This window comes from Stenella coeruleoalba, assembly GCF_951394435.1.
Source record: "Stenella coeruleoalba genome assembly, chromosome: 2".
In the NCBI taxonomy this organism is placed as follows: Eukaryota; Metazoa; Chordata; class Mammalia; order Artiodactyla; family Delphinidae; genus Stenella; species Stenella coeruleoalba.
In genome coordinates this window covers 143987068-144003134 of record NC_137147.1, presented here as the reverse complement: position 1 = coordinate 144003134, position 16067 = coordinate 143987068, and the positions used below count along the sequence as shown (strand labels likewise).

The window sequence follows — 16067 nt, the reverse complement described above, 5'->3', positions numbered from 1 at the left end:
AACAAAAGGGTTGTAATCCATACTTGAATGGTATGAATTAGTATTCGAGCTCCAACTCCATATACTGTGTAGTCATGACTCATTCCTAAAGAATTTGCTGTTTTCTGGGAGATACAAATTGGTCCTTTTTCAGATTCCTGCAGCTTAGAGTTCAGGTTATTTCTTCCATATCTGTGTGTAAATGCCCAGTTTTGAAGTTAAACCAGTTCATTCTCTTTGAAAAAAAAGTAGTAGGATAGGTGAAGTTTCAACAGTAATCATTTTTCAATTCATTTTTTTTTAAGAATATTTTACTGCACATTAGATTTAGGTCATTATGGAGTTTTAAACTCTTCATTAAGCTACGGATATCATTTATAGGCATTTCTCTATTTTATGTCCTGTAAAACAAGAGTTTATTACATGTACATATTCATTTCTTTGACATTTTCCAAATTGACTTAGAGGCTTCAATTTTTTAAGTCTTGGAATTTTGCTTTAGACTTTTTTTAGTGATATGTGCAAAATGCATTTTTCGATCCGACTGCGAACTTTTTCCCCCTAAAAACGTTCACTTAATCTTGGTGTCGCAAATGAACTGGGAACTCTTTGGAAATAGATGGAAATGTAGAAGAGTTCACAATTTGCCACAATCAGTAGAAACCCAAGCAGTGAGTACTTAGTATTTTAAGCTTTTGTTCTTTTATGCACCAATTTGTTAAAAAATAATGAAAAGTTACAATACTAACTGTTGGAGGTTTGTACTTTGGGAGCAGATAAAAGGGGCAGATGTATCCCAAATTAATGATAGGGGTGAATGTCTCATAGGTTTGCTAGTGATTTTATTAGAGAACTACAGGTATAATCGAAAAGAAGGGAAGTACTTAAGTTATGTTTTGAGTGGAAGTGGTGCCATTTTACTTACTTGTGGTGATGAAGTTAGATATCTAAATTTCAAACATGATACAGTAGAAGAAAGCAAAGAAATTTGAGAACCACAGGAGTTCTGCACTAGGTACGCTCCCTTTAGGACTCTGAAAAACCTAAAAAATATAAATGCTCTGTATGCATTTATTTATTTTGCACTGAATTTAAATGTTTCTTTTTGTCTTTCAGTTAGCAATTGACTATGGGATTAAATTCTTGGAGACAAGTGCAAAATCCAGTACGAATGTAGAAGAGGTGAGAAGGAATTGTTTGGTGACTTGTTACGTAGTAGCATTAGTGTCTTAGGTGCCTGTGTTCAAGCAACTCTCCAAGCCTTGATATTTTCTTCCTTAGTGAATGCCTTGTGGGAACTCCACTTCCATTCTGTAAACGTTTATGCTTCTGACTTTTATGTGGATCCTGGTTGTTGGATTTCTAACACCCGTCCTCCACATGGGATATATTAGATTGCTCAATTAAGAGTCACTGAACAGGGCTTCCCTGGTGGCGCAGTGGTTAAGAATCTGCCTGCCAGTGCACGGAACACGGGTTCCAGCCCTGGTCTAGGAAGATCCCACGTGCTGTGGAGTAACTACTGAGCCCTCAGGCCACAACTACTGAGCCCGCAGGCCACAATTACTGAAGCCCGTGCGCCTAGAGCCCACGCTCCTCAACAAGAGAAGCCACTGCATTGAGAAGCCTGCAAAGAGTAACCCCCGCTCGCTGCAACTAGAGAAAGCCCGCGTGCAGCAATGAAGACCCAACACAGCCAAAAAAAAACCCCAAAATGGGTCACTGAACAGAAGATGGAAGTTCAGGTTAAGTTCAGTTTTGCCCTTTGTTTGGTACGCGGGCCTCTCACTGCTGTGGCCTCTCCTGTTGCAGAGCACAGGCTCTGGACGCGCAGGCTCAGCGGCCATGGCTCACGGGCCCAGCCGCTCTGCGGCATGTGGGATCTTCCCGGACCGGGGCACGAATCCGTGTCCCCTGCATCGGCAGGCAGACTCTCAACCAGTGCGCCACCAGGGAAGACCCAGGTCTTCTATTCTTTACCAAGCGCAGAGTTGTTGATAATATTTTCTTTTTTAAAAACATTTTTAAAACTTATCATAAAAATAATACATGTACTATGTGTTAATACATGTAATTTATTTAACAATAAAACTGATGGTTTCATAAACATTTAATTTCTCAAGCTATTCATTCTTCACCATGACATGGCTAAAACTTGAGACTTAAGTGACTCAACTAGTGGACACGGATCAGAACTTTTTCTTTCTTTTAAGTAACTAACAGTCATTTTTTCAGGTTGGCAAATGGGTGTCAGGAAACAGGAAGCCTCTACTGATTTATTTACTCAAGCATAGATATGCAGAAAAATGCTTCCCTCTGCTTGCTACAAAAGGATTTCCTTTCATCAGAAAGAGGGGAGCCTCTTCAGTCAGGTTTAATGGTGGAGACAGGAGAAAAGCTTGCTCACTGAGATGGCCCACGTAGGATTGCTGCCACAGAATGAGCTGTGTACCCTGGCTTAATGGAGCAGGCTTCGGTCTCTGTTAGTCCTGAGCCCTGATCATACCTGTGACTTAGAGAGAGTATTGAGTTGGGAATTCCCTGGTCAGGGAACTAAAATCCTGCAAGCCGCTCGGTGTGGCCAAAAAAAAAAAAAAAGAGAAGAGAGCGTTGAGCTATGGAAATATAGACCTGCGGATTGCCCGAGCTGCTTACTGGCCAGGTATTCTGCAGAAGTTAGCAGTTTTCCCAGGGCTTTAACTTAGCCTCAAAAACTGAGATGGGCTTACTTAGAAACTTTGACTCACAGGTGACCAGTGTGACAATGAGACACTGACAATGAGTGATAATAGTACTTATCATATTGCTTCTTTTTGACTGGTTTAATAATAATCCTTTTGCTGAACATTTTTGGGGGGCATTAGGAGTGATTGGGAACAGACTGACATACCAGTGGGTTTAGCATGGCGACAACTGAGGAAGCCTTAAGAGTCATGTAGAAACAAAGTAGGGATGATAGGGTTTTTTTTAATTATTAATTAATTAATTTAATTATTTATTTTTGGCTGCGTCAGGTCTTAGTTGCAGCACAGGGGATCTTTCGTTGCAGCGGGCAGGCTCTTCATTGCGGCAGTTGGGCTTCTCTCTAGTTGTGGCACGCGGGCTCCAGAGTGCATGGGCTCAATAGTTGCAGCTCAGGGTTCTGTAGTTGTGGCACACAGGCTCTCTAAGTTGTGGTGCACGGGCTTAGTTGCCCTGAGGCATATGGGATCTTAGTTCCCCGACCAGGGATCGAACCCCTGTCCTCTGCATTGGAAGGCGGATTCTTAACCACTGGACCACCAGGGAAGTCCCAGGGATTATAGGTTTTAAAAATGTTTGGCTTGGGTTTGGGTCAAGAGGCACTAGGCATAAAATGCCACTGAGATTTGTCCTGCTTCTATTTCACTGATTTCCACGGTGGGGAATTTAGCTGAGCTGTAGGAACTTTTGGGATTTTTCAGTGTTGCGACACAGGAGGTTATATATTCTCAGGTATAAGAGTGAAAGCAATTTGAAAGAGAGGAGGTTGGGAATAAAAGGTGGAGATTTTTGTGAAAACAAATTTTAGAGCTATAGGGTAATTCATAATTATTCCTTCACTTATCAAACAGATATTCAGCATCTCCTAGACCAGGAACTGTGCCCTACTCTGGGGATGCCCAGGAGCTTTAGAGCCTCTGCCTCCCAAGTGATCTTATTATACCCATAATTCAGCAAGTGTCATATTAGGAACTTGTGCCAGATGTTATGTGCAGAAAATACTTGATGAATGACAGTTTGATTACACTGGAAAACCTTTATGATATGATAAATGAAAAGTAAGTTACAGTAGTCATGTGTCTACTGTGATTGCAATTATGTTCTTTTCTCAGTTAAAAACCTCAAAGTAATATATTTATATTTTATAATGAAATAATAAAAAAAGACTACATTTCTATTTTAAAAGATATTATAAACATATAATAATGAAATCTTTGGTTTACCTTTAGGCATTTTTTACACTTGCACGGGATATAATGACAAAACTCAACAGAAAAATGGTTTGTATGACACATAATTTTTATTTTCCTTATGCTGTTTTTAAATTTGTTTTCTTATTTGTGTTGTTTATTTATTTAATTAAAGGGATAGGCCTGATTATAATATAGTCACATAAACCCATTTTTTCCCTGACTTACATTTTCACCCGCTTAAACTTTGATTCTTATTTCTGTTTCTTCAAATTTCTTATTTCTGAGCTGCAGTTGTTTCAGTTCTTTCCTCTGGCTCTTTAAGTGGTCTTTATTTTTATTATTATTTTTTAACATCTTTATTGGAGTATAATTGCTTTACAATGGTGTGTTAGTTTCTGCTTTATAACAAAGTGCATCAGCTATACATATACATATATCCCCATTAAGTGGTCTTTAATTGAATTTTGATCAGAATAATTAAAGTAATAATGGCAAAATTAAATTTTTTATCTCTCTCTATATCAGTATATAATTATGATCTCAAAGACGCTGAAGTTTGCTTAAATTTGAAACAATCTCAGTGATGAATCATTACGACATCCTGGAAAGTTTGTTTTAACCTGAATCTTGCATATAATTGTATACCTTATGTTACCAACTCTTCTTACCTCCAAGAAAGGGGTTGCCTGTACCAGTATCTTAACATTATTTCCATTATTCCCTTGAAACTTTACACTCTTTTGGTTATAATTTTTTTGAACTGGAGTTAGGAACTTCCTAATATGTAGTTAATATATTAGGTGCTAGCCTTAAAATATTTTTCCAATATTAACCCACTGTTTCCAAAGAAACAGACAACATCAGAGCTTAACTAGTTCCCTTCCTAATTAACCACACTACTAAGGACACATTTATGGCATAGTTAGATATTTTTTTATTTCTTAGGTAATTGGGCTCAAACCATGAAACTTTTATTTCCTTGCTAACTCCATCTTCTGTTTTTTTTTAGAATGACGGCAATTCATCAGGGGCAGGTGGACCAGTGAAAATAACAGAAAACCGATCAAAGAAGACCAGTTTCTTCCGTTGTTCGCTACTTTGATGAACTCTTTCTGAGAGACTGCAGCACACCTAGAGGACCCCTTCCTGCTTCTCTGAAAGCACAGGTCACCCAGCCTCAGAATCATCCTGCCTGGCTGCTACTGAGAGCACCACTGAACCTAGACCTAGATTCTGCACACAGAATGTGCAGTGGATTCCAGCCTCATGGCCCATCAAGATAACAGGCTTCTTCTTTCAAACGTGGAAACAATGAAGTGGAGACACGTGCAGGACTTAACTTGTTTTTCCTCTGTTTTATTGCGTGTTGCAAAAGCTGCTATCTTTTTCTTTTTCACTTTGCACATCAGTTGTTAGCCTTTCCTTGTTACAGCACAATCTGAGATTCACATCTGCACACTTCTGTCTGATGAGGTTCTAGACAAATTTGCATTCGGGAATGTTTAAAAAAAGAGTAGAACATTTAAAGCAGAGGTTAATATACGAAAATTATAGCATATTTGGTCAGGTTCATATGGCCAAATGTTATTGCATTGATAGCATTTATTTAAGGGCTCTGATTTTCTTAAATAAAAGAGTCATTAAATTCTGATAAACTTTACCTTAAAAATTCATAAAAATGCCCATCTGCTCATCAAAGGCCACAGTTTCTTTATTTCTTCAGATTGTTTACAGTTTTGCTTCATTCCTGACTTTTTTGCCAGAGAGTCTGGGTAGCTGAATAAATCACTTTTTCAGGTGATTTATTGATTACCTCTGCCTAATCTATTGACACTGTATTTGGAAATCACTTTAATGTCTCTTTTCTTGAGTTTTGTATTTGCTCTTCTTTCCTGTGTTTGACCTATTATAGTCACTCACCTAAAACATAACATATTTGAACACTGTTGTCTGTTTCTAAGTGTAAGCTTCTTAAACTGAAATTTTACATGGACAGAGAGACACACTATTTAGGGTTTTCTTTCAGCATCTAATTGTTGTTCTGTCACATCAGCAAACATAATATATTTTTTCTTAGATTCACTCCTTAGCTGTTGGTTTAGTAGTAATGCCCAATTCTTATCATAATCCCTGTCTGCAAGAATTAACGAGTTAGATTTAGACTTAGTTCACAGAACGCTTACCTGTAGGGATAGAAATTAATTTGTGGATGTAAATTTCATAGAGATAGCTGTTGGTAATGGTGAAAATAATGATTTTTTTTAATTTGGGCTTTTTTTAAAAAAAATAAGATTAATTAGACCTAGTGCAGCCTCTAGGAAAAGTCTTGCCTTTTCATTAGAGCAAATATGAGCATGGTTTCAGTTTTACAACAGCTGTTGTTGAATGTGTAGAACCCAGTTCCATCTGTTCAGGTGCATTGTTGTAGAACTTGGTCCAGCCATTTGGACCAAAGCCAACCAAAAGACTTAGCTGCCTTTCTCACCAAACACTGGTACTGGTATGCCTTTTGTAGATGAAACCGTCACGTGAGAAAAAAAGGTATTTAGTGTTAACTTAATGTGCCAAATTCATTGTTGTTATTCTAGCCTTCAGTGTCATAACACAGAAGGGAGTAATAAAGAGGTGATTAGGAAATAATAATTATTCTTCCTGTTAGGCCTGTTTCGTTTCACAAAGGTTATCATCATGCTTGATAGTTATGTCTGGGAGATGAAAGTGGAAATGGATTGCTTGTTACCGCAGAGAATTCTGCTTCAAATTAAGATGTATCATTAGAATACTTGGACCAGTCAACCTTTACTACTTGTTTGAAAACTTATGCACAATTTAGTGGCAGGAAATATATACCAGAGCTATTTTTGATGGGTTCACTAAATTTATTGTTCACAAATTTCAGTCTCCTTGCTTTTTGCTTTCTTTTTTTGTACTTACTTATAGGCTTAAAGGCACCAGTTGGTGTCCCAGTAAAATCAGTAGTTCCTTGATCAAAAGTTGACTGTAAGTCTGCCATCTTAAAATTAGATAGATTTCTGGAACAAAAAAGATAATTTCTTAGAAACATCTTGTATTCACTGATTTTCAGAAAAAGATCCCAGCAGTTAAGCTTTCTGGATGGTAACAAGGTAATTTCTAAAAGGCAAGTGCTATGACACCATGTATGAATGTAACTCTCTTAGTAATTTACCTCCAACTCTTTGGTGTCTTAACACTTTGGTTTATATCTCAGGGGTTGTCTGCAAACCAAAACTGACATATTCTGTGGTTAGCCTTTTTTTTTTTTTTTTTTTTTTTTTTTTTAACAGAATGCTTTGCTTTTGTTTTTTTTCCTTCTCTCTTCTGTTGTCTCGTATGGGTTAATAACTAGTCTCCATGAACTTCCCTTTGAAAGAGCCTATAAAAGTTAGATGAGTCTAAGAGTGTTCTTTGAAGTAGCAGCGAACTGGGGGTATATACTGTTATATAGAAATAAATTGTCCTTGCTATTTTCTTACATTTAGCTTTGCTAAATTGTATATAATTTGAGCTAAGACCATAGGAGATTCACTTTCTGCATGGTAAAATGCCCTAATAAATATTCCACTTTGCTTAATAATGTACATATAGTGCATTATTTTTTCTATTTGTAGATGAATTTAGTGGCAGATAATTGTCTGTTCCCTGCTGAAATCTAGTTTTGTGTGAAGATTTTTGTGGTTTTATGGATAAAGGTACATGAAGGTTTATTGCAGCAGTATTAGTGGTTCAGTGGCTGCATTTTATTATCAGTGTGCTAATTTTTGACAATGATTGGACTAGACCTTTTCAAATGGAGTCTGAGGGTATCAGACAATGAAAATGTGCTGTAACTAAGTAGCGTGTAAATCAGTTGATTGTAAAGCGTTTCACTGGGAACTTATTTTAGCTATATTTTACTTCAGACAGATTATGAGAAAATAATCCACCTGTGCATCAGTTAGGAGGTGCTGCAGGGTTTCTTACTATTTACATGAACATTTTGTGCAGTCTTTGTTATAAATTTTCAGAAGACTATACTCTTTACTTTGAAGGACTATTTTTTAATTATACCTCATTTAGCTAACTAGTATTCTAATACCTAGTAGAAAAACAGTGAGCCAGCCTTTAAGTATCCAACACAATTTAGACTATATGTTTTGTTTTGAACTAAAGGCATCATTGGAAAAAGTAGCAGGTAGTTTAGGATAGAACATACATGTCATATCCAGTAGCGCAAAAAAAGTATTATCTTCCTGTCTCCATTAATAAATTTAGCTGTGAAATATAGATAAATGTTTGCAGAAATTTCTAAATAAGAGATTATAACTCCATTTTACAGGTTCTGAATGCTGAGAATCTGTATTAAGGCTTATAGTTCTTCCTGTGAACAGTAAGTGATACGTGTAAGCAGACTTCCTTTCCTAGTTCATGACTTAGATTTCTTTATAAATTTAGTTCTTAATCTTTAAAGATGAGCTTCTAAGCTTAAAATTTTAAAATAGCATTTCATTATGTTGGTTTACTTTCCTCTGATTTTAAGCACTCATTTCTGCTGTCAGATTTTTTATAATTTTTCTTTTAACAGAAAGGACATTCCTTTTTCCTTCTTGTTATATCCAAAGAAGGGGGTGGGGGAATGTCTAAAAATGAAATTCCTTGTCCTAGAGGGACCTAGATGGACAGGATATACTAATAAAATTTCAAATGCTAGCACAATTTTACAGTAGAATTGGTCTTTTTTCAGACTAATAAAATTAATGGGTGTCATGTTCAGCATGAAAAAAACTAAATGAAATTTACAGAAATGAAAATTAGCAAACAACTAGGGATATTTTCAAATTTTACTTCATTTTTTGAAATGCTTGTGCCATACGCAATTGCATTTCTTATTGCCAAGAACTAATAGAACTTCTTGTTTTATTTCTTAACCTTTTTTTAAAATGTGAATTTAATTATAATTCATTCCTATGGCCTTACACATGGGTTTTGTTTATTTGCAGCTGACACTGTTCCTTTAAATACTGTAAACTATTTGACTAAAATCATGCCCCTAATGGGAAATATCCGTTTTTTCCATAGAATCATCCTACTGTAAGTTTCAGCATATTTTACTTTTGCTCCAATGGCTTAATGTGAAAAAGCTCCTGCAGATAAAGTGGACCTGTCATGTTGTTACTCTTGTTTAAGCCAATTCATTAACTGTGTACTGATAATGATGCTGTGTTTTTTTTAAGAAAAAATGGATTTTATTCCAGGTGAACTTTTTTTTACAATAATGTTCGTCTAAAATAAAAACTACATAATGAAAATACTTATGTCTCTCTGAAATGGATTGCACATTTTTAAAATGTTTCTTCTAATTTGCTAGGTGTGTGTCTCAAACCATGGTAGACTTGAGGTATTTTAGCAAACTTTACATCTTACTTCGAGTTCTTTTTGTTTTTTTGGAGGGAAATTTTATTTATTTATTTTTTAACTGAAGTGTAGTTGATTTACAATGTCATGTTAGTTTCAGGTATACAGCACAGTGATTCAGTGATTTTTTTTTTTTCAGATTCTTTTCCCTTACAGGTTATTACAAGATGTTGAGTATAGTCCCCTGTGCTGTACAGTAGGTCCTTGTTGGTTATCTATTTTATATATTTTAGTGTGTATGTGTTAATGCCAACCTCCTAATTTATCCCCCCCACCCCCGCCCTAGAGTTCCTTAAAGACTGAGAAAAATGGCCAGAGCTCCTGCTCATTCTTAATTCAGCATACATTGAGGTTATTCTGTTATAGAACTGCAGCCTTAAATTGATCGTCCTTCCCTTCTTAATCCTTGCAAGTTTAGTTTCTGTTGTTTTCACTTTCAAATAACACAATTGGATGTGATGTTCTGCCAGTGTTCTACCCCTGGGCTGGTGCATGTTTCCGGTAGCTTTTGCCGTTCATCCCCAGAACCATTTTGAACCTTCACTATTCCTCTCAAGCTTAATTTTCCTTTCACTCTTTTTTTTTTCTTCTTAAAGCTCAAGTCTTTATTTTTGGCTGCGTTGGGTCTTCGTTGCTGTGCGTGGGCTTCCTCTAGTTGCAGCGAGCGGGGGCTACTCTTTGTTGCAGCGTGTGTGCTTCTCATTGCCGTGGCTTCTCTTGTTGCAGAGCACGGTCTCTAGGCGCGCGGGCTTCAGTAGTTGTGGCTCACGGGCTCTAGAGTGCAGGCTCAGTAGTTGTGGCTCACGGGCTTAGTTGCTCCGCGGCATGTGGGATCCTCCTGGACCAGGGCTCGAACCCGTGTCTCCTGCATTGGCAGGCGGATTCTTAACCACTGCACGGCCAGGGAAGTCCAGCCTTTAGGATCTTGAAAAGGTGAGGTTAGAGATTTTCCCCTAAAGCCTCTAGAAGGAAACTATCCTGGCCCTGGCACCTTGATTTTAGCCTGGTAAGACTCATTTCATAATTCTGACCTCCAGAACTATAAGAGAGTAAGTTTGTGTTGCTTTAAGCCATTAAATTTGTGGTAATATGTTTACAGCAATGATAGGACACTAATACAGTTTTCACATTTGTGTCTTTAGCCCCAGCCTCTTTCCAGAGGGCCAGACTTCAAAGTTGATCCGCCTACTGGACACCTCCCCTTGAATCTGCTACAGGTACATCAAACAACATGTCTGAAACTCCAACTCAACTCTCCATCTTTCCTCCTTCTCCAGCAATTCCCACCAACAACTCTAAATCCCAAGAGGAGAAACCTATTCTTTCTCCTCTTCTCTCCATCTTGATAGCACCGTCATCTACCCAGATCCCCAAACAGTTAATCAACCTCCGAGTCTTACACGTCCTAACTCCTTACTCTCTAATCTCTCTCCTTGCCCATTATTTTTGCCTCTTTGTTCAGGCCTCCTTATCTTTTGCCTAGATTTCTGCAACCCCTCCTAACCAGTCTTCCAGTCTCTAATCTTATTTTCCTCCAATCCAGTTATCACAGTGCTGACAGGTTTTTAAAACTGAAGTCTTACACCCCTGCCAAACTTAATCCTCATAACCTTGAGAAAAAAAAAAAAAACTAAACTCTGTAGCCTGGCAAACAAAGTCCTTTGAGATCCCCACATCTTTCTTTCCCGCCTTAGATTTTGTCACTCTTTAACTCATATGTACCTTTTTTTTTTTCCGGTACGCGGGCTTCTCACTGTTGTGGCCTCTCCCGTTGAGGAGCATAGGCTCCGGACGCACAGGCCCAGTGGCCATGGCTTGTGGGCCCAGCCGCTCCGTGGCATGTGGGATCTTCCCGGACCGGGGCACGAACCCGTGTCCCCTGCATCAGCAGGCGGACTCTCAACCACTGCGCCACCAGGGAAGCCCTCATATCTACCTTTTGAACCACGCCAGTAATTGCATTTCCCTGAACATAACATGCTTTGTCACTCCTTTCCTTACGCTGCTCCTTCTGCGGACTCCCTGCCCCTCGTCTAACTTCTCCTTATCTTTCAGTAACTTTTACTTATCTTCATTCAGTAAGGGTTTCTCTGGGAAGACTTCAGCCACAACCCATCCCTGGTTAGGAACTCCCTCCTGTGTCTGCCCAAAGTGTCGCTCACTACCCTGGATTCGAATCATCTGTTTACTTTCCTTCCCCACTAGACTCAGCTCTTGTAAGGTGGGGACCGAGTCTTTGGTTTTTGTAGTCGCAGTATCAGGCAAAGAGCCTGGCATATAGTATGTGTTTAATAAATGTTGAAAGAATCAGTGAACTTCAGTAGTCATCACAATCAACACGTTGCTGAAGAAAGCTAAGTGTAATTTAGGAGTTGTTTGGTTCTCCATTTACTTGTAATTTGAAGAAAGAATGGAAGTAAATTCATCAGTGCCTCAATAAGTTTGGCAATAAAAAGAGAAGCTTCATTATCTGGTTTTTATTCTGGCCCTCATCTTACACTATTTTAGTCTTTGTTAAATATCTTATACTCTTTTATCCTTTATTAAATATAGAAGAATTTTCTTTTAATAAGATAAATCACCCAGAATGCTCTTTATGTATTGATAAATTGAGTAAACCCTCTCTTCCCCTTTCTTCATGTTTTCTACTCTCAAAATTTAGGTTTTTCAATATAGTTCCAGGGATATACGAGAATGCCCCCATAGCAAGTGTGGATGAAAAATGTCGCATGCCATATCAGTAAACAAAGGATGCTGCGACCATCAAGCCCTCAGCCACTGCAGCTGCCCCCTAAAACTGCACCCAGAGGGAACTCAGGATGAAGAAAAGCAGGATACTGACCCTAGATAGCTAAGGTGCATATCAAAGGAATGTTTTCAATGAGCCAAGACTCTTGCGTCTTCCCACACGTAGAAAAGTGCTAAATTCATTCACTTGAGATGTCTGGTTTTTCTTTAATTAACAGTAATCATCAGCTGTCCCAACCACCAGGTTTTGTTTTTGTTTTCAAAACTCCTATATATCTGGCTCCTCCCTTTGGCCCTTTAGAGCAGTCCTGAGCCCTCAGCAAGTCGGCCGAATAAAACATAATTCTCAGCTTTTAGGTTGTGCATTTTTTTTGCAGTCAGTACAAGTAAAATTCATTAATATTAATTAATTAAAAAATATATATACCTTTCCAGAAGCCATCACCCTTGATTTTTTCCCTCCCTCACTCCATGTAGCTCATCAGGTCATTAAATTTTGTTTGCACAGTTCCTAAATCTCTTCAGTCTTTCTGCTTCTCTCCAGACTCCTGCTGTTTCCCTGATTCATCTGCAGATGCCAAAGACCTCTTATCTGAAATCCCATTTTCCATTATCTTTACAAAGGAGATCTGAGCCTGTCACTCCCTTGGATAAACTCCGGACTTGAGGTAAACTCTAACCTGCTGGCCTTTTCTGTCTTATCTCTCCTCACACTGAGAGGACATCCTGAACTACTTTCTGTCCCTCAGAAATGCCCTGCTTTCTTTCACTTTGAGGCCTTTCCACTTGTCCTTCCATTTCTCCCCTACTTCCTAGCTTTGCTAACTCCAAAGCTAAGACCTGAATGACTGGGTGTCATCTTCTTTAGCAACAGCTCACAAGTTTGGATTGGCTGTCCTTCCCCCTTCCTGCATATCCTCATAACCCCTCTACTTGCCTGTCTGGCTTCTCCACTAGACTGTAAGTTCAGTGGAGACAGGAGCACAACTGTTTCATTGGTGTACTCCCAATCCCTAGCATTTTGCCTGACACTTCATACTCACACAGCATGCGTTTTGAATGAATGAATAAATGGTTGAGTATAAATCTATCAGCACTATCAGAAAATAAAGCTCAAGCGAATTCATTAGTATATTGTGAATTACTGGTAGGTATGTCCAAGCTTTATTGGATAAATTGCTAATATGTGGTATTGCTTTTTGCACCCTCCCACTCCTCCAGGCGCATACCCAGCAGATATCCTTATCCATAGTGTGTGTCAGCCTCTATCCCCCAGGCACCTTTTAGAGATTTAACTCCCAACATCACTTAGTGTGTTTTCAAGTCTTTGGAGAAAACTCATAGTAAGTTCGTAAAAACTTAAGGAGTCATAGCACTGCTTCTTAGCCTCACATTCCTCACTTGTAAAAGAATTGTGGAAATCAGTGTAAAAGTGCTTTTTAAACAGCCATACATCATATAAATGTAATTCAGAGAAAACTTGAAATAAGTGTTTCTGGTAAATAACCATGAATGCTGAAGAAGTCTACCTTATTGGTGATTTTGACAGTTTGGTCTAGTTATTTCCTTTTCTATTTTATTCCAACAGACATCAGTTAAAGATGTCTTCATAGATAGGGGGTCAGAGTCATTACATTTTGCATTGCCGTCCCATTTTTTAACTGCACTTGGGGACTAAAATTGAACTGAGATATGGTCAAGATAACGTAAGTGCAAATTCCCCCAATTTATAGCTCTGCATGTTGAGTTGCCTACTTCCAAAGTATTTGAGGCACCTTTAATGGAGACACAGATCTTGGTTAAAATCAGGATAGTCAAATCAAAATAGGGATAAAAGAATAAGCCATATTCTGAAGTCATGGCAGTAATTGTAATTTAAAAAAAGAATAGTTGCTACAATTGACTATTAAATTTAGCTCCAAGCTTCCTGGGAATTAAGATAAAGCCTGAATATGATGAGTTAGCTCTCAAGCTGAGCATATGCATTTGTCAGGAGAAACAAAACTTTTTTCTAGCCCTGAACTCAAACAGTAAATTAGAGATATTGAATAATGATAATGAAATAGTTTATGAAATATGCAAGAAAAAATGTAGATGGCCATTTTGCTACCCAAAAAACGGGGTTCGCCTCTTGGTGGGTGTCGAGCCAAAAGACGCAACCAAGCCAAAGATCAGGAGAAGGAAGGATTTATTGCTTGCAGCAAGTAAGGAGCACACTGGGGATCTTTCCCAAAGCAGTGTCTCCCCAAACAGCAAAACTGGGGATGTTTTAAGCTAAGGGTACATGCATATTTATGTAGGCGCTTGAGCAGAGGAGAATTCAGCATAGAATTGAGGCAAAGGTCGACAGAGTCCAAGCTTTAGTTGATTGAAGTCACAAGGGTCAGAAAAGGTCAACATCATCACCCCTTAGGTTCCAGTTGATCTGGTGGTTGAGGCTTCAGGTTAATCTTTACCATTGAAACAGAGCTGGGAGTCTTTACTACTTATATATTATCTTTGCTATTGTTATTTCTCTTGCCCAATAACAGTCCTACATTCTTTTGTTCCCTTAAGACTATTAATTACTAAGGCCTGTTCAAGGATAAGCATTGTGTCTAGGCTTAGATGACAAAATAGCTTAGGCCAAAAACAGATTTTCTTATGTCAATGAAGCCATGCCTGGTTCTCTTTCTCTGGAGACCCCCTATCCTATCTGCTTACAATTTCTTGTATTAAAAAAGCTTAATTTACACCAAGGATGTGAGTAGGCTATGCCTCTGTGATGGCATTTCTGCATGGAGCTGAAGTAATGTAATTGTATTTGACAAATTTGGTTCAGGGTAGAACCAAAAGAGTCTAATGGAGAGTCACTCTATCAATTTCAACTGTTGTCTCAACCTGAGTTTTAATAGGTGCTGGACAAGACATCTCAAAATGAAGAAAAATTCTGTGGAGTAATAGGAAAATATATATGTCTGTTTTAAATGAACGAAGGTGACATTCTACCATAAAAATTAAATGCTTATATTATTTGAAGGCTCATTTTTCAGAGGTGAGCTGCAAAAACATCTTCAGTCAGGTCCCAACTTTTGTCTTTTCAGTGTTGATTTCCAAGAGCTTTATTCACGACAGGCATTAAAGAATAAATAGGAATGGCTAACACTTACATAGCACTTACTGTGCAGGCACAATCCTCAAAATAACCCATGACGTATTATTATCCCCATTAGACATGGAGATAAATCTTAGATGTGAATGATTACGGAAATTAACCTTCTGGTTTTAACTTGTAAACCTTTCAGAAATTGTTTAATTAATGTAAAATAGCAAGTGTTTGTAAGTTCCACTTTTAAAATTATTTCATTCATTGAACAGATATTTAGTTCAGCACCTTCTTGCTGCTGCAAAAACAACAAAGAACAAAACAAAGACACTGCCCTCCAGAAGTTTACATTTTAATGGGGGAGACAAATGAGCAAGTAAAAACTGAGCAGGGAGATGTGACTGTTACTACAGGGTGATCAAAGAATGCCTTCAAAAACAACTTTTTTAAGACTTGGCGGGAGTGGGGTACAAATAAAACCAGCTCGCCAAAACAACCCCGAGGTGGACAGCTTCTACTGTGAGTTATCGCCTGGGTCACTGCTCTCCCGGCTAGGGTTTTGTACATAGTTTCACGAAGTTTCCGCAACTATACAAATGGCATAATGTGCTTCAAAAAAAGGCTCCTTTGTTTAGAAATGGAATCCTGCCTATGTCCTGCGCAGAGTTTTTCGTTAGCTGATCTGGACTCTTTCCCTAGTTCTGGCTCTAAAGCGGGTTGGGGACCTCCCCTTCTCTTAGCCACCTCGTGGGCGGTGTCTTGGCCTGATGGATGCGTACCAGTGGTGGTGGCGGGGGGCGGCGCCAAAGCTCCTACCCTAAAGTCTTCAGCTACCGCCGCCTCTGCATCAGAAGCTGCTAAGTCTCCCGGGCTGAAAGCCCGGAGGTAAGCCCCGCCCCCGCCTCCTC

The 16067-nt window shown here is 38.5% G+C and overlaps 1 protein-coding gene across 1 annotated transcript in view; it reads left to right on the top strand.

Annotated features, from left to right (window-relative positions):
* The window catches only part of RAB8B (RAB8B, member RAS oncogene family), a 66953-nt gene extending 57731 nt beyond the window's left edge, over positions 1 to 9222 (top strand). Inside the window, exons 6-8 of the mRNA XM_079913269.1 lie at positions 1096 to 1161; positions 3951 to 4001; positions 4924 to 9222. Of these exons, the coding sequence (XP_079769395.1) occupies positions 1096 to 1161; positions 3951 to 4001; positions 4924 to 5016 (210 nt within the window). The 3' untranslated portion in view covers positions 5017 to 9222. The remainder of the gene's footprint in view (positions 1 to 1095; positions 1162 to 3950; positions 4002 to 4923) is intronic.
* The last annotated feature ends 6845 nt before the right edge of the window (positions 9223 to 16067 follow it).